Source organism: Tyto alba, unplaced genomic scaffold, assembly GCF_018691265.1.
Source record: "Tyto alba isolate M040663 unplaced genomic scaffold, T.alba_DEE_v4.0 Super-Scaffold_9, whole genome shotgun sequence".
Taxonomy (NCBI): domain Eukaryota; kingdom Metazoa; phylum Chordata; class Aves; order Strigiformes; family Tytonidae; genus Tyto; species Tyto alba.
In genome coordinates, this window is record NW_024881330.1 from 9420868 (window position 1) to 9439914 (window position 19047).

At 35.3% G+C, this 19047-nt stretch overlaps 1 protein-coding gene across 9 annotated transcripts in view; it reads right to left on the minus strand.

Moving 5' to 3' along the window:
• Positions 1 to 19047, minus strand: part of PHF20L1 (PHD finger protein 20 like 1) — a 63200-nt gene that overhangs the window by 34424 nt on the left and 9729 nt on the right. For 4 of the 9 annotated variants that reach the window (XM_042785710.1, XM_033011731.2, XM_033011730.2 and 1 more), the window contains exons 4-11: positions 18919 to 19003; positions 18040 to 18128; positions 15507 to 15569; positions 11599 to 11806; positions 10822 to 10950; positions 6280 to 6362; positions 2263 to 2512; positions 7 to 192 (exon numbers count right to left, since the gene is read on the minus strand). In XM_042785710.1, the coding sequence (XP_042641644.1) occupies positions 7 to 192; positions 2263 to 2512; positions 6280 to 6362; positions 10822 to 10950; positions 11599 to 11806; positions 15507 to 15569; positions 18040 to 18128; positions 18919 to 19003 (1093 nt within the window). The other 5 variants (XM_033011734.2, XM_033011728.2, XM_033011735.2 and 2 more) reach the window with 4 other exon arrangements.

Consider the following 19047-nt stretch of genomic DNA (forward strand, 5'->3'; position numbering starts at 1 on the left):
CATTACCCTCCAACTTTGATGACTGTTGGTTTTGACCACTGATGGAGAACACTTTTCCATCAGTAACTGAAGAGGGAGAAGAAACTTTTTCTACAGAATCATCAGGCAAGGAGCAAGTGGCTAAACGCTGTGATCTTCTTCTCCGTTGGCTATGTTTGTAGGATCTAGGGGAATTCACTGGCTGTGATGGACCTAAAAAGAGATCTTTCAATGTTCATGAAGCAGAGAGATATACCATAATCTTACCGCAGTATCTGAGATCTATAGATGGGGAATGCTTTAAATAGGTCTTATTTGCAAAACTGGTAATCACAGCAGACCTGGTAGAAGTAATTAAAAACTGTGACCACCAGGAGCACCAAAAAAAAAGTTATGCTCAAGACATGATGCTGCTTTTTGCTTATTATACATTATCAGGGCACCTACTTCCCCGCTGATAAAGGCTGTTGTTTTAGGCAAACAGTGTATTTACAATAAGCAACCCCCCATACAACCCATGAGAGTAGGCTACTTATAATGGAAGGGGGGGCAATAGGATTTAACAGTAAACAGAACAAATGATCATAGTTAAAGGTCTAAAACGTCACGGATAGCGTTAACATACAGCTTAAAAAAAAAAAATAATCAAAAGTAGTAGTTATTTTTATAGCCCACCTCCTGTCTTCTGCTAACCTGATATCAATACCCCAACTGTATTTCAAATGCACACTGCCAATACATGGCACAGTACAAAGGCTCAAGAAATTTATACTTTAAAAAAAAAAAAACAAAAAAACAAAAACAAAACAAAACAAAAAAAAAACAGGGGAAGGGGAGGATTGATATAGGTTAATATAGGCCTGATTCATTAAAAACAAAAAAAACACACTCCCCTACACCTCTCCAATTTTACCCAGTTTCACAAACTTTTGCCTTAGAAAAACATTGAAGTCATTATTACACTGTCAATCACTGTCCTATCCTTTTCTTATGCAGTTTTTTGAGTCAAAGATGTACAGATTTAAAAATAAATACATAGCAAACTTATCTTTACCATCTCTAATGGACATATTCGGAAGCCAAAGAATAAAAGACAGCACTAACAAGATCTAAGCTATTAAGTAACTAATTTTTAAATTAGCTAGTTTTTAAAATATTGCTACAGAAAAGTTTGACTTGATCCAATATACAAACATGCTAAAGGAAAACTACTTACCATTATTTTAGGGGTGGGGAGGGAAGGCGTATTATAATATAGATGACTGCTAATACTTTGTAGGGACAAAATATAATTTATACCAATGTGTCCTGAATAAATACAGATGGCTGAATTTGCACCCCTCCCTCTCCCATTCATTTAAAGTTATCTGTGAGAAAAGATTAAAAGAAACTTATCTCCTAAGGGAAAATATCAAATCGAGGTTAAAGGGAACACACAATGCAGGTTTAGTCTTCCATCCTCAATCACTATTCTAAAAGTGAGACAAAAATGTAGCTTTTGATATACTGAAACCCACATTTATTTTAACTCTTGGCCTCATCATTTAATGTTGTTCAGGCAACAAAGAGCATGACCCTAAGCAACGCTAAAAGCCTAATGTAATCTCAAAAATTTTCATTTTCATATTCACAAAGAATAGAATATTCAAGGATGCAGCAAACACTTTTCCCTGGTCTTCTGATAATCAATATTTTGGTACTTTGCAAATCAGTTACACATTAAGAAGCTGAACACCTATGCTATTTTTCTGAGACAAAGAAACACGATTTTTCATATTTCCTCACTACAGATCTTGAACCCAATCTTTTCTTTCACATCATATTTGGAGGAAATATCACATAAGGTGAAGAATGCCACAGCCAACAGGTACAGCACATCAGCCTGCTGAAGGTGGAATTTCTCAGAGAAGGAAAGGTCCACAACTAAGATATATGTCTTTTCTTTTTAATGAATCAGGCCCCTTCAGAAGAGAGGTTTGATTTTCCTGTATCACTGTTAATACTAACGTGGAAATTTAAGCTGGAGGGAAAGCCAACCATTAAAAGCCATGACTCTATAAATATAAATGTATTATTTAAATGTATTCTTTCCGGTAGAGTAATTAATATGCCTTATTATGTGACTTAACTTTTAAAATACTGAGCTACCTCTAATTCTCCCGCTTGGACCTTTTATTTAAAGCAGATTCATTTTTAAAAGCAATAGCCATTTACAACCAAAAAAAATTTCTGTATATCTCTTATAAGTAATCACGGTATTTTTTTTAAAATGTCTGTGCTCACTAGTTTTATTTATCACAGAAGAAGGAAGCTGAGAGACCAGCGTCAAATCCTCGACTTGTATTAATTCTGGGGAAAGTGGTGATTTAGGGGGCTTTATACACCCAGAAGAATCTCCAGATTCTTGTTTGCATTTCTTGCTGCGAGCCTTTCCTGAAGACAAAGTTGATAACAGTGCAGGTTTCTGAATGTTGGCAGAACAGCTAATATCAGCTTCATTTTTTTTCTGACTTTGTGGTTTAGGTGAAATCTCCTGAATAAATAATAAAAAATTGATACTTTTATTTCAGTTTCTTCGCTGTAGTTCTTGTATTCTATTTTGATCTTTTTAAAGCAACTTTAGTATTCAAAACACATTTTAAAGCAACATTATTTTCAGTACAAATTAAAACTATTTAAATGCATCACATTAAACTTTTTTTTAAAGGAGCATTATCAATTATTTTCAGTATTCAAAACATCCTCATTTCTTACTATTTGAAACACCTGCAAAAAGCCTGAAAACAAAACATTATTCTTCTGTTCCCACTTTAAAAATTCACCAAAGTCTTTTTACTTTTACTCTCTTTCATCTCCAGTAGACCAGGACTGTCAGTGCTGTCTCAAAGTATAACTTGGAGAACACTTGTTACAAGCCAGAACATGTATAACCGATGTACAATCATAGAATATCTCAAGCTGGAAGGAACCCGTAAGGATCAGAGAGTCCAACTCCCTGCTCCTTGCAGGACTGCCTAACACTAAACCATATGATTAAGAGAATCATCCAGACACTCGCTGAACTCTGACAGGCTTTTGCACTGCTATGAGCAGGAAATCCTTGTTCAGAGGACTGCAGTTCTAAAAAAAGTTGCCAAGATTTTCCCTTCACAGTCATTTCCCTCACCATAGCAAAAGAAGTTTAAAAAAGTTCCTCAGGAAAACTTTTAACACCAACGTCGTTTTTAGAGAAGAACCTGAAAAAGTTGATAATGCTCCTTTAAGGAATGTCTGAAAGCAGTAAAAAGTTTCCAAATGCTGAACACACTCTCACACAACCCCTTTCAGTGCTGGGAGTCTGGATTTCACCACATTATATGTTTGTGCAAACACATGAAGAAATCACAACTTCTAGCACCACAGGGTTAAATAGATTTCTAACTGTTGGGGAAAAGTGAGCAGATAAAGAGTTAAAACAGTTTTTGAAGAAAAAAAAAAAGAAAAAACCCAACACATAACGAAGCTTTCCAATTTCATCAATTTTCATCCTTCTTAACACACATACTGAAGTAGTATTTTTAGACAATTAGCATGCATTGACAGACATTAGCATTTTAGATTTTTAATTGGAAGTTCTTCCTACTTCACTGAATAAACTGTGCATGTGTTACGACTTGCCCAACAATGCCAAACTACAATATATGAACATAATTTCTTAAACCTGTCCCCTTTCTTGTCCCAGTTACATTACACAGCATAGTACCGTTTAATAAAACCAAAACTAACAAAGTAGAAAGATATTTCTAGAATGCGTGCACCACTTTATCCAAACTAAAAATGTCACGTCTGATGATTTGAGGGTATTATTGGGTTTTGTTATAAATTGCAATTTTATTTTCCACTGGAACTTTCCATGTGCCAATGGAGAAAAAAAAAAAAAGGGCAAAACAAAAAAACACACAAGTGCACATTCTATGTTTGTAAAAGGGCACCCCTGAATAGCTTGCTGGAATTTTCATGTAAAGATCCGGTGCAAAACATCCCATTCAGCAGACATCAGTTCTACCTTGAATAACTCAATTACACATGTACTAAGTGCAGTTTATTCATTTAAACAAAATATTCCATGAACTGTAGAGTATACCTATGCTGGTTATGAGAGGTATTACCAGAAATTAATTAGAGTCGTAACTTGTAAATAAACAATTTTATTGTTCATCTTCACATATGTGAAAGACATTACTACAGCATCCATTACTTTCAAATTACAAAGTTATTTAAACAAGATTAAAAAAATTAAATTAATATTTTGATAAGGTGCTTAACCTCTTAACAGGACAAATTAACATTAAAAACCTCAATGAATTAATGTTATTCATCTAATCAGGTCTTGGTCAAAAGGAAATATAACATGACATACCCTAATACAGTTAAATAAACTATTGTATCTGCAACTAATCGGCTGAGGTTTTGGGTTTAAAACAACTGTAAACTAAAAATATATAAATAAAATAAACTTCCAACAACAACGTCAGTTTTCGGCTATTGGCCTGAATACTTCTACCATGTTCTGTATTACATTATTGAAAAAAACCTACAAGATATTTTACCATTCAACTTATAGCAGTAGCAGACAAAACCTCTAAGGAATGTCGGCTTTGATACTGGAAAACCTTTTGGGGAGGTTTATAACTCGGCCATTTTAAACTGAGTTTGGGCAGGAACTTGGTGAAAAAAAGCTTTAAGCTCAAAAATTTTCCTCCCCACAGTTAATCTTTTAAATGTTTGTGAGGTTTCTGGTTTTAGTTAGAAGCAAAGGAATAGAACAATTTAGGATTTCAGATGCCTCTTTAAAAGAGCTTAACTAGTATTTCCAAAAATGAGGTTTTTCAGACCATTAGCATGTAAACAATGACAGAGACATCTTTTTTTATATCTAATCAATAAAACAAACAGCCGAGTTACTAAGTTTAAGAAGTAACAAAAAGTTTTTAGTAAATATGCACTGTAGTTTATACTGTTGCATACACAGTCTATGTAAACCACAAAGTCCCATTCACCGTAATGGGATTCTGCATGATAAGATTTACATTGTAATGATTCTTCCAAAAACAGCATGCTGTAAGCCATTTCACAGTTTTTTGCACATTGAAAATATCACACACAGTAGCAATAAAATCATAGCATCTTTAATATGCAAAAATTTGAGAAATGGAATGTCATGTCAATACATTGTAAACCTTTATGCAAAATATTGGTCAATGCATTGACACCGTAGTGGCTCAGTTAGCCGTTACAGTGACAGCATTAAAAACAGAAAATCATGTTCCATTGACAAGACTTGCATCCAATGCAGTGTCAATGGAAAAACCACAGCAATGCAATTATATATCAGCTCTAAAGAACCAGTACAACCAAAATATCAAAGAAAGTTTGGGGTAGGGACTGTTCATAGAGTGTGCCGGGGCTTGAGAACAGAAGTGCTCTTTTAAGGATTGTGGGCAGCAAGGCTATTTTATTCAAAAGCTGCTGTTAAAGAAGAATGAAAATGAATACAAAAAAGCCGTATTAAAACTACATTAAGGCTCTGATTTAAATCATTTGAAAAGAGAGATGTCCTGAATCAAGACTGTTCATCCTTAGCTTGCTTTACCATGCTTAGGCATTCAGCCCTTTTAATATGCAAGATAATGCACAACTCAGAGTCAAGCAACGCCTGAACACAACAGAATAAGCCAAAGATAAAATGGCAGCCTTCAGGTCCTGCAAATATGCAGGTTTAAAATCAGACCCTTAACATTATTTAAAAGTTTCTTTTTTGTATTTATTAAAATACACACCCTTGCAAAATGTATGGCTCATTGAGCGGTTCATAAAACACATACAAGCCTACAACACCAAATTCTTACAATATAAAAGAAACTTCTTTTAAAAGAAGTTCTACATGATGTCAAAAACCCTGTTTCAAACACAAATTAAATTCGTGTAAGGGCCTTTTCCTAAACCAGTCATGGTCATGGTTCCAGCTATAAAACTGGACCTTGGGACACCAGTCTCCTCACATTTGTTGCACAGAGACTTCATTTTTTTGTTTTCTGCTAGTTTTCTAACACAAAAGCTCATTACTGAAATTCAGGTCAACACTGTGTTTAGAGACAATTAAATTCCATACTTCTGGCTCTGCCAGAAATGTAAACATAAGATCAATTTTCAGTTCCCTGTTATATCTGAAGGGGCATATTTTAATGTTGTAGGTACTACATCTCCATGGCACACTCCAGTGGGAACCTTGCAAAAGAATCAAACTCTACCATTTCATACCTGCTCCAGGACTGGAGCTGTTTCTTTGCTGCCTTCCTTTTTTTCAGCACCATCTGCAACAACAGCTTTGGATGCCAATAAACCTTAGGAGAAAAGTTGCAGAGATTTTTAGTTAGAAGCTGCTTACATCAAGAATTTGTGGAAGACAAAACAAAACAGTGAGACAAGAAATATGAACTGCTTATATCTACAACATAATTCTCTCTGAAACAGCTCCACTCAAAGATGAACACTTTAAATTAGAAGAAACAAAAGTTAAAGGACAGTCCCATGATGGTGTCATTTCACATAAGGCACTTCTCTGGCATTTCCACTAACAAGATGAAAAGCAAATTATCAATTGTAAAATAATGCCTCACCATCCTTCTAAAGACAAAGCACTTGGCTTTAAAACCAAGTCTACAATACTTAAACAAATTTTAAGAGATCAAAATTATTTACAAACCTTTTATATCTCTCTCATTTCCAGTCTTTAAGAAATTCCCACCAGAAAGTGTATTACAACTACTTAACACAAGTAAACCTCTCAGACAGAATAGAACAAGGGATTTATTTTCCAAATTAATATTCTCAGTCATGGAGCTCCCAAATTACCTCAATAACAAAACCATACTGGGAGCAAATACCTCAGAATATGTCACTTCATTCATGAACTCACATACAGTATCACTACTACTACAAAAAAAAAAAAATCTGTAAAAGACAACATAAAATATGAGAAAGCTTTTTGTTGGCTAAGCATATAGAAATAGCTTCAGTTCTACTTCACACAATGACTTTAATTACTTAAGTCTGAAGAGAAATAAAAAGTTCTATGCCATAAGACAAAGCAGAAAAACATAAACATGAATCAAGCCTGAACATAAACCTGATAAAACCCCAAAAACACAAATCTGAATAAAAGTTACTATTATAATCCCTGGGAATGTCAATATTAAGGGTGGACAGTTTAAGTCCTCAAAAGTAACTTGAGCTGACAAATCCACAGGAAATTCCTATTGCGTTCCATGAAAAATTAGATATGCTCAAAATTAATTTACACTACACAATGCTCAAGTAATTATAAGCTAATGAAGCCTAGGCTCTCAGGAAGCATTCAGGACATTAAAAAAAAACCAAATAAACAAACAGAAAAAAACCCAACACAAGCACACAAAAAAAACATGGTATTTTGCAAGACAGCTATCACATTTCAGCATTCCATAATAAATACGAGGTGCTTTTTTTCATTTACTCTTTGTTAGATTGAGTAATGCTTCAGTTTATTTAAAACATTAACTACTTCCCAGTAAAGTTTTTCAGAACACCATGTCCATAAGAGGTGTAAAATAATTGATTTTACAGCCAAATAGGTTAACTGAAAAGCAGAAACTTACTTAGCCCTAATTTTATTTGTATTAATATAATATCAGGTAATATTTTAATTCTGCATTAGGCTTCATAAAACCTTTAGGTTTCATGGACCTAAGTAAAGATTTGTGACTCAAATTATCCCATTTAAATCAAGTTGTAAAATTAGCAATATTCTTTATATTGAAAATCATGCATCTAAAATGAAAAACCATTAAACAATTTACAAAATTAAGTGAAGTAGAGTTTTAAAAGCTGAACAACAGTTTGCAAGGCAGATTTTGTGGTTCCACAAACCACAAGTTTCCCAGAGAGGTTGTGGATGCCACATCACCGGTAGTGGTCAAGGCCAGGTTGGATGGGACTTTGGGCAACCTGTCCTAGTGGAAGGTGTCCCTGCCCATGGCAGGGGGGTGAAAACTAGGTGATCTTTAAAGGTCCCTTCCAACCCAGACCGTTTCTAGCTAGATGCTCAGTACTGAGAAAGTAAAGCCAGGAAATGAACCTATATTCTGTCAGACCTGTGAATATATAACTCTTCTTACTTCCTTCTTCTCTACCCCATTAAGTACCTTTCTAACCAATCACCATGCCTGTAGAAAGACCAAACAACTCCACAGGCTACCATAGCAGGACTATAGGTTCACCATCCTTTGTCAGTAACAGCATGTAACAAATAAAAAGCACAGGGTGCACAGTGAACCAGAAGCGTTTTGTTCTGCAAGCTTGCTGCAGATGTTACCTATTATGTATCAACACTGCAGCAGATGTGGAAGCAAGCATTCAAGGGGCAAAAACTAATTGGAAGAGGACATTAATACATGCTTAGCAGGAGAGATCCTTCACCTTCAGGAAACAGAATTTCCCCCAGAGGTAGTAACAGAAAAAAAATGGGCAAGGGAAATAGCTTTACTTTGCTGAATGGTGAGCAAAGACCATCAGATGCAGATGTGGCCCTTGTGTCAGACAATCCGCAAGAAATACTATATGCTGAATTGAAATACAGAAAATAGTTCCCTCAGACAGCCTCCTAGAACCACATTATTTGTTCTATTTCCCCAATAGAGCCGTAAGACACTTGACAAATGAATGTTTTCCTAACAGCTACAATGCTTTATGACTCTTTAGTAGCCATTCTGATGGGTACACCGGCATGATTCCCAACTTTCTTTCAAATCTAAAAGCTCGTGCCAGAGACACAAACGACAATTTACAAGTACCTCAAGCATAAGAAATAAGCATGTAGCAAGAGAAAGTGTGATCACCAGCAGCTACATGTTCAAAATACTCCATTATATGCAATAATAAAAAACCTACTACAGTATGAATTGCAGAAGCATGTTAATTTGAGAACAGTTTGAGAACACAAAGTAACTATCAAGCATGACAAATTTCATCTTGCAATTAAAGGATTCATTCCGTTTCGCTGGAAGGTAACATCTCTGCTAGCTGAGTAGCTTCCACAGAGAGACACCGTTTTCGAATGGTAAAGTCAGTGGCTGCAACATTATGTTTTCTGATTATTCAGTTCAGTCTATACGAGCCAGTCCAACTGCTATTATTCTCATAAACCTCCTTGGGAAAGGAGAATCTATCCACAAGCACAGAAAAATGTAATTTCTAGAGCTACAGGTTTTTCAGCTTGTTTTGGTATCTTCTGATACTAACTACTATTAGAAATAAATTAACAGAGCTCTGTAAATATATATCACTAGCAAATTTATATCTTCTACTTCTCATGACAGCAATTAAATTGGGACTTAACTGGGGGTGTGTGCAGTATGGGCAAAGGAGAGTAGAAGTGAGACTGATAAATCAGACATCTGTTAACTAAACTTGGTACCAAGTAAGAAGACTTCCAGGAAAGAAAATCCTGGAGATAGAAGATGAGGTTTTTTCTATAGACTGCTTCCTTCATACCATGTTCCATTCTGGCCTATTTCATCTATTTTATCCTTTAGAATGAAGTACTGATTGAGAGACTGAAACGGAACCACACTCATAATAAAACTGACTAAACATCCTCCACTGATGACCTATGAAAAGTTGGAGCAGCCAAAAAAGTCTGAAAAAACCTATCACGCAGTTTAGGAAATCAGGCTGTATTTATCTTACAGAACACCAAGTAACACTTTATATGAATGACAATGCCCTATCTATTACAAAAAAAAAAAAAAAACAACCAAAAAAAAAAACAAAAAACAAAAACAAACACAAACAAACCCCCTCTCATCTGTAACACAAAAAAGTTTTCAGAACTTCACACAAAATATTATTTACTATAAGAGCGAGTGGAATGCATTTCTCTCTTACCGTCTGTCCAAGGGCCCCGCTGTTAAGGGGGGAGGACTTCACAACTTTTTTCCACCCAGCTTTTGAAATGCATCTGATACTTTCCCAGCACAAGTACAAACATATTGCCTGATCCCAAATATTGACAGGATCAGTGATGGCAACAGAATTTGCTTACTGGGAGGCACGGGGAAGGAGGGATACAAATTGAAATAATTTTTCCACAGTTAAGTAAATTTCTATTAAGTTTTGGAATAAATGCACTTTTCAGCTTTTAAAGATATGACAAATCAGCTATTATTCCATTTCCTGTTGTATAAAATGCATTCTACAGCTATATACTTGTTTTCCATTAATACCTTTGAGCAATAAATGCCTTAGACACTGAAAAAAACATTTCAGTTCTTCACTGCTTTGATTTGTAGCCAGACCTGTATACTTTTAAGTGACATACTGTAAATGCTTCTCAGCAACAGTCTTACTTTATGACAAACTATGACAAAACATTTAGTTTTTCCACAGCCAACAAAAGCTTTAATTTAGTGGTGGTATGTAATTCATGACCATGTTAAGAAGTGTACAAACCCCAAATTCACACAATAAAGGAAAAAAATGTGCAGCTGGAGTTAAAAAGTACTCAAGAAATTAATCAGTTCAGGATGCCTACCTTCCTAAAAAACTAAAAAAAACAAGTCACATCTGAGACCATCCTCTGCATTTATGAACAAGGTAGATTTTATTACCATTTATAGACTCCTTTAAAGTTCCAAACAAGTAAAAGACTGTAGTGAATATCTGCCTCATGAATGTGCTTTTATCAATCTACATTAGTACCTTATATGTAAGTATGTATATTTCACTACATTATAAAGGAAAATTCAACAACAAAAAGTATTTTACCAGTGATCTTGTTAAGACGAGCTCTCTTTGCCTGAAATGAGTTGCCTAGATTACTTTTCCTCTTGTGTGATAATGTGCTCTCTGCCTGCACAAAAGCCATCTTTGGAACATCCACTACAGGAAATCCTACTTTTAAACAGAAGAAAAATCTAATAAACTCACGTTTCATAAATATATAACAACACCCAAAATACTTAAATATTTCAGATCTGCTATTAGAATACTGCAGTAAAGAAACTTTAAAATTATATTGAAGAGGAAAAAGACACATTCTGAAGATTTAATATTACACATTGAAGCATTAGATACAATTACCTCAAAGTTTGTAATTTCTACTCAATATTATGAGAAATCAGTATTAAAGACTATTAAAATGAACAAATTCTTATCAACCCAGAAATAATTTCAAACATCCCTGAGTTTGGATATGTCATCCATACTGACTTTTTTTTTTCTCAGAACAAGATCTCACAGGTAACAAAAGATGCACGAATATGAACTCAAGCATACAATGAAGTCTTTCAAAAAAAAACCTATATTCTGCTCTTGTTAGAGCAAGTTAGAAGTTCTGCAGAACGACTAAATGCTGACTGAACTAGATTTATCTGATAAAAATTGTTTCTGAATTGATTAATGTTATGCAGAATAAGTCATCATAATAGCAAATGAGATATCTTTCTCTAGAAATGCTAGTTATTAATTGCAAAATTAACAACAGGAATTCAATTCCAACATTACAGAAAAATCTGTTTTCTCTTTTACAGAATTTGCTTTTACCAAATGTGTCACTAGATGTCGGCTCCTCTTCTTTTTTTTGGACTTCCTGCATGATTGTAGAGGTTGACGTTTCTTCCTTTTTTGAAGGAACTTTTAGCCATTTTCTGTCCTCTTTATCTTTATTGCTGTTTGCGCTGGTTCTAGGTTTACTTCCTGCTTTGTTCTTGGCTGCTGCTGCAGCAGCAGCTTTGACCAAAGCTATCCAATCCTCCAAAAAGGAAAAAATGGTAAGTAAGCATTAAAAAATTGCCTGAGACTCAAACAGAAAATACTTATAAGCCCAGTGAAACTTCATCTAGAAATGTTCAACAGCAGTTGAGTTTATTTTTATGGCTACTACTCAAAAAGTGAATAGTACTACAGTAAAATGAGTTTCCCAAGTTGCCTACATAAACCTGATGTATTATCAGTATGCCACATGGATAAACTGCAAAAAGAAGAAACCTTCAAAACGTCACTGTGTATAGAATTCTGGCCACTTACATTCCCTGCTACCTATTTTACGTGTCATAGCTTTAGAAACCCAGAAGTTCCCAAACCCAGAACACTGACCTTTTTCTTGCCCTTCTGGCTGTGAAATACACCAATTCCATTGTTGCTCGAATGTAACTATTATTCAAGAGTACAATCAGCTCAAAGAATGATCCAGCCAACTGCAAGACTGGGCAAAGTTCTTCCTAAATTAGACTGACAAAGCAGGGATAACTCTTATCTAATTAGATCTGTGTTTCTAGAGTAAATACAGATGCACTCTTTGTATTATGCATTAAAAGTTTCATTGAATAATTTCAATAAAGTGTTCTATAGTATGACTGAATTTCACAATCCACATTTAAGGTCATAAACGTGCCATTTTGTATAGCGACTTATTTGAACGTACAGAAATATCCAAGGAGTAAACAACAGAACATGTAGCCCTAATCAATCTACTTTTTGGCATGTAGACGAAGTCTGTTTCTGTCCATTGACCTATAGGGTGGCTCAATACTTCCAAGGCTGAACTAAGCTCTTTCCACTAGTTTGGAGTGACCAAACTCCTGCCTTGTGTCTCCTGAGTGTCAGGGATCAATCTGTTTGCAAAAACATTTTAACTTGATCGTTTTCACTAGAGTTTTTTAAAAAATTTTTATAACATCAAGGTACAGAATTTTTCCATGGAGAAGTTATATGCGCTATGAAAACCAACAGCAATGTTCATCTTCTACCAGTAAAAATTAAGCATCTGAGTGTTTTGCACAATAATTAATTTACTACATGGCCATTTGGCTACAAGAGTATTTGCAGATTTATCCTATCACATTTAAAAAAATGGTATGATAAAGACTATTTTTGGTCTAGTTTTACATGAGAGCTTTACAAATAGTAATTTATTTTTTTTTCCCCTCAACTGTAGACAGACTATATTTTACTCTAGGTTGTTTCCTTTTTGTTATGTTACCATACAGGAAGTACCTTGATTTTACACATCTTGTTTCACTGCAACTTCTTCTCACTAATTACATATTATAAGTCTCAAATTTCTGTTCTACTGAAGGTTTCTCTGCCACCTTTGATGTATGAGAAAAGCACAACACAAAATACAAAGCATTACTTTTCCTTGTATTATGCTTTTCCTTTTCCAAAGCTCAATACTTTAAAATCACTGTTTTACATAGGCTATGCTTCTACTTTGCGCCAAGCTATGTACTTAGAATCACCAACAGTTTCGATTCCACTAACATGAAGTGTTCCATGTCCAGACTGTCCATGCAAGATGCATACACTCAGTCTAGCTAGCAGCAACAAAGTTTGGAAGCACTTTGGCAATGGTTACACAACAGGCAACTACCAAGGCCATTTGGTGACATGCCAGCCACAAACAGCGTGTCTAACTGCCAGCTGCATAGTCAATCAAAAACACACATACCTCTTTTTTGGCCAGCCAAAACGAGCACACACATTAGCTCCAGTCCATCCAGAGCCTTGCCCATCCAGCAGGACAAAAAAAGGATTGAGCTATTTGTGCTGGTGAGGAGTTAGCAGACCTGAGAGTAGAAGTCTTACACTGTACCCTGGCCAAGGGATGAAGAGGATCAGTAACATGGCTGAAGCTTGGATCTTATGATAAAAGTGGGAAGCGAAGGAAGGGCAGCCTCCATCAAAACAGCTTCTAAACAGCATTGTAATTTTCAGTGAAGCTATGCACCCTGAAATAATAAGCTTTCAGAAGATACTGAGCTTCGAGGACCACGCTGACTAAGTATCCTGTTCTAATTGTAGCTTTTCTGGTACAGCATGAAGGGGTTTTTTGTTTGCATTTTATTTCATTGTTTGGATACTTTCCTTAAGACATGGAGCTTACAATGGGTAGCAAGACACATATAACAATGAAACAAGCAAAGGTTAAACATTCAGAAGCCAGAGCAGAGAGACATTAATTATGGTGACAGTTATTTTTTTTTTTGCTAGATTAGCATGTAAATTTAAACTCAGTGAAGAGAACCTTGAGCAAGAGGGTAGACAAAATTATCTCAAAAGGTCCCTTCCAACATCAACAATTTTGTGATTCTGAATTGGTCAGAAACTCCATGGGTCCATTTTTATTTTAGCTCCAGAGTAAACATATAAGCACACTAAAGTGAGACATTTAGTTCCTGCTTTTTAACCCTGAATGCCTGCTGAGCAACTGCTCAACCACACAGGTCCTGACATGTGAGAACTGTTTAGCATCTAGGATACTACGGTAACTACATTTCTTTTGAAGAGCACAGTAACTCCTCCTTCAAAAAGATATGTTTGTGCCTTCTTCCTTAGAAATACGTAACAGAAAATGGGAAAATAAGTGGGAGCCTAAAGCATAATGAATTCTGAAATCTGTCTCAGGGTCATTGTAAGACAGCTACGCTGTCAACCATAATAGCAGGACACTAAATATCACAGATATCACAGAAAACAGTTGCAAATCTTTAATATCAGGACTTTACCCCAAAGCATTCGGTATACACAAAGCCAAGTGCCCAAATATGAACACATTAGAAATCAATGAAGTAAAAGCAAAACCCTCCTAAGAAGTTTTCCACACTTCTCCCTTGTGTCCTGACACTGTCCCTCTATTGGCTCTGCTTTTGTAACACTGCACCATCCATCCTGATTTCCCGCTACCCACAGTACCTTACTACAGTGAGTTTCTCATTTACATATATTACTTTGGAAAAAAAAAGTGTATTTCCTTCTTTTCTTATTCTTACTAAAATTCACCTTTCAAGTAAGCCGAGAAAATTGTCAGGAGAGAAGTAATGGGACACTGTAGTTAGAAGACAAAACATTACTTTATCACTACTGAGGAAAACTGTCATTATGCTAATTAGATTCACTAAATCAAAGCACAGGAAATTGCACGATCAAGAAATACATTAGTAGAAATTACCCAACAGCCTTACACATCAATTAGCTAAAACACTTGTATTTTAAAACATTCCTTTGCATAACCGTAAACCTGCAACAGTGGGAAGGCAAAACCAGAATGATTTCTAAAATCCAACCCTTGCGCCAATGGCAGAATTCACACACACATTGTTCTCCCTTCACCTGCCTACGAACACCATCATTTTGCTTCTCTACAGTACTAAAGATTCAGCTGTTTTTCCTCTCCTGACACATCACAACTCCCAACTCCCACACATTCATCCATACACATACATAAAACATCATCAATCTATTGACTGGCTGATTCCGCATCAAGCCTGGATTCCTCACCCTCACCTTTCAATTCTAAACAGTCTGCCCCACCTACATCTTGGCTCACATTGTCTCCTGTCACATCTTCTTTTTTCCTCTGTCCCAATCGCAAATCCATGATTTTTCCTCAGCTTCCTCTTCCTGTGTGCCAAGTCCCCTCCCTCTCCTTCAAAACCCTCCTCAAAACTCACTTCTTTTGGTTCGATTTCCGTCACTAATCTCAGCTCCGGCGCTATCTGCTCCCTCTCGCGCGCCTAATTACATCGAAGATAAAACAAAAAACATGAAACAGAAAAAGTAAGTTATCCAAATACTTCATATGTGCTCTCACAAGGGCAGTCTCAATATCCCCACCTTTTTAAATTTTCTCTCTGTACTACATTAGCCACATTTCTGTGTGATTTCAATTAATTAGCGCTTATCTGCAGAGCAACCTAACCTATAATCTCATTGCATTGAACCACACAGATATTTTCTACTCTAAAAATTTTGCCTTTCCACCCTCACAGCTGAATTTTATTAAAAAAAACTTCTGCTGCAACTCAAAAATAGTTTGAGTGTTACAGTGTTTACAATCTCTTCCTTTAAGACACGCTAAACTCAAATAAAAAAATTAACTAGTCTATATCTCTTTCTCCATGTAATTCAATTCTGCATGCTTAGCACACACCTTCCAAACAGATCATACATTTGTTAAATTTGCTAATGCACTAGAACTTGATGTATCTTAATCTTACACTCATCTCTTGAAATGTATCTTTTTCTTTGGAAAGAAAAGTCATAGGTTTAAATTAAGCATGAAGTCTTGGAACTCCACTATTTTTCAAATCAAGTTACAGTCTTGGCATTTTTTTTTAAGCTTTACATATTTTTTAGTAAATGCCTTCTTATAAAATAAATAATTGAAAAAAGCAAAAACATCCATCTGAGTTCTAGGCTTAGACAAAGCTCAGTTTCAAATAACTGATTTTCAAAACAAATCTTAGATCATTTTTTTATTTTTAAACACCACAGAAATATTTTGCAAAACAAAAATTTTACCATAGCATAATGATGTAGATGTTGCAGGAGAAAAAAGTATCTTTGCCTTTGACAGCTACAGAACTTCATGCCTATCTCTACTTTTGCAAAATGAAATGCTACGACTAGTATCAATTAGCATTATAGAAAGCATAATTGTTGTTCTTGCTGCAAGAGAACTTAAAAATACTAAATCCATCTCAGAAAGTGCAAATTTGGCCCCCTCATTCTTTCTCAAGGCTTCATTGAAGCCACCTACATTCAGCCCCTGAGATGCATGAGACACCATAACTCTTTAACTACTGAGAAAAATTAGAAATTATAGATGAGCTAGACTGCCACCAAGCCTGTTTGGACATCAAAATGGTTGCTAAGAAATGGATTTACTATTTTTTTTTTTTTTTAAAGAGGAAAGTGCCTGTAGCCTAAGAGTAGTAACTCAAGATTAGACACAACATAGCTCCCCAGAAAAAGCACAGGACAGAGTAAGGGACTTCACATTCACAGAAGGGCTATTTCAGTTCAGACACCACCACATTACCCAAGTTTTCCTTTTTATGAAGTAAAACTAAATAGTCTAGCCTCCTAAGTTACTGTCATGCTGAAAGTATTGTTTGAAATATTATATATTGGTTCAATAGTTACCATGAGACTGCAGCAAGAAGCCAGTGTTAGTGTGATTACGGATTTCAGTTTAATCCCTTTAAGGAAGCATTGTTTAAATAGTGCAGTGTTACCTGCAAAGTTACAATGTTCCTTCTATAGATGATGGAATACATTTACCCATAACCTGGAGGCCAAGATACAGAAATGTTTTCAAGCCAATTCGCCTATCCCTCTGCCCTTCGCACAGTATGGATGGTTACAACAGTAATCATGAAATACCTGAATTTTGTTTGCCAAATTGGAAGGCATATTCTGAAGAAAACTGAGAGCAAATAAGAGCAGTCTTTTCACATTTCTTGTTTCTGAGTCTCAATTTCAAGTGGAGTAATGTCTTACTAACTGCAAGAATACAGTTACCATGCAAGATAAATGCAATGGCATTTCCACTGAAAACATGTAACAGTTTTCAAGGTTGTTTTCCTTTTGCATGTAAAGATATGCCTTGTGACTAAATCATGTCCTCTACTTCAGAGCCTACCTCAACTTCTACCTAGCATCTCTTCTTTAATAGCAACTGGAAATTATCAGAGAGAAAGAAATATTTATGTCTGAATCCCCAGAATTTCTGATACAGGGGAGAAAACCCCCACAGAAAAGTCATGTTAATAAGAACATGTGGGGGAAAAAAGCTACCACAGTAGCAAACAAAAGAGATGGGGTGGAGAGTGGGGAAAAATAAATAAATAAAAATCAGCAGCACAGACTACTGACAAGCTAAAGCTTTTTCCTGAAAGGAAACCAGAGTAAAAAGTCTCTCGATTACTCTGGTTTTGTAAACTCTGCAAGACAAAACTTTGGGAACAGATTAGTTGGCAGTAGAGTGTACGGCAGCTAGGCATTTCAGACAGAGGCAAGACTACTTGAGCAGCACACTCTGAGGCATCATCCATAAAACTGGTGAAGCAAGGCAGTGCAGGACCTAGAATAAAGGCTGTAATCTAAAACTAGTTGTGCTAGATGACATTTTTACTAACTCAAGATATTAAAAAAAAAAAATCTATATAAAACCTAACAAAGAGATACATAAAGTATTCTTACCTGTCCTTTTGCATCCTCTGGCATAGATTTGATATGCATCCTCTTAAGACATCGAATAACACCATCATAGAACTGTACTGTGAATGTTCCTAGAAAAAGATTGAAGTAATCACTATGAGCAGTTAAGAAACAAACACACCTTGTTATTATGAAAGCTTTAGCAAAAGGTTTTGTAGGCTATATTAACAAAGTAGCCAGGTGTTACCTACAGTCAGGATAGAGAAGTTTAAGAAAAAAAATAAATGGCAGCCTTAATGAAAACCTGCTTTTATATCATTGCTCTTTGTCCACTTGGACAATTTCAAGCATGTTTAAGTTACTGTGTCACTCTTGCTCATAATTCATTGGAATAATTATGTAATATTTACGTTGACACTATAGGGAAACATGTCAATTCACAAACAAATCCTCATTTGATTTAAACTACAGTAAAAACTTCAACTTCTACTTATTAGTTCATTAGAAACATCACCCCATTGTCAAGTATTACATCTAAGGTGTTCCTTTATTTCCCCATTTCCATTGTTTTTCTTCAATAAACAGAACTTTAAAGACACCTGCCATTTCTAACACAATCACAAAAATTTAAATATATTATTAGCGCAAATCAACAATAGCACAAAATATTCATAACACTGTGCATAGGATATTCTCATCACTGAGGAAACATTAAGCATTTTGTCTTTCAGAAGAAAATTCATTTTTCTAATTTCACACAAATAAAAGACAAACCTCTTAAAGTTGATAGAATAGAAAAAATTTTCACTTAATATTGAGGCAGTAAGGAAAACTTAATACATGTGTCACTTTAAGCAGCCTACAGCTACAGCACAGCATATGCAAACAGTCCTTACCAATGGACCATACATGAATACATACCCTCTTTATTAATTGCTTCAATCTTTGCAGGGTAATATCGACAGTCTGTCCAACGAGCTAGGACTTCTTCTCCAGGTTTAAAATCCTATTTTATACAAATTTATTCATTAATACTTTAATAATTTTGAT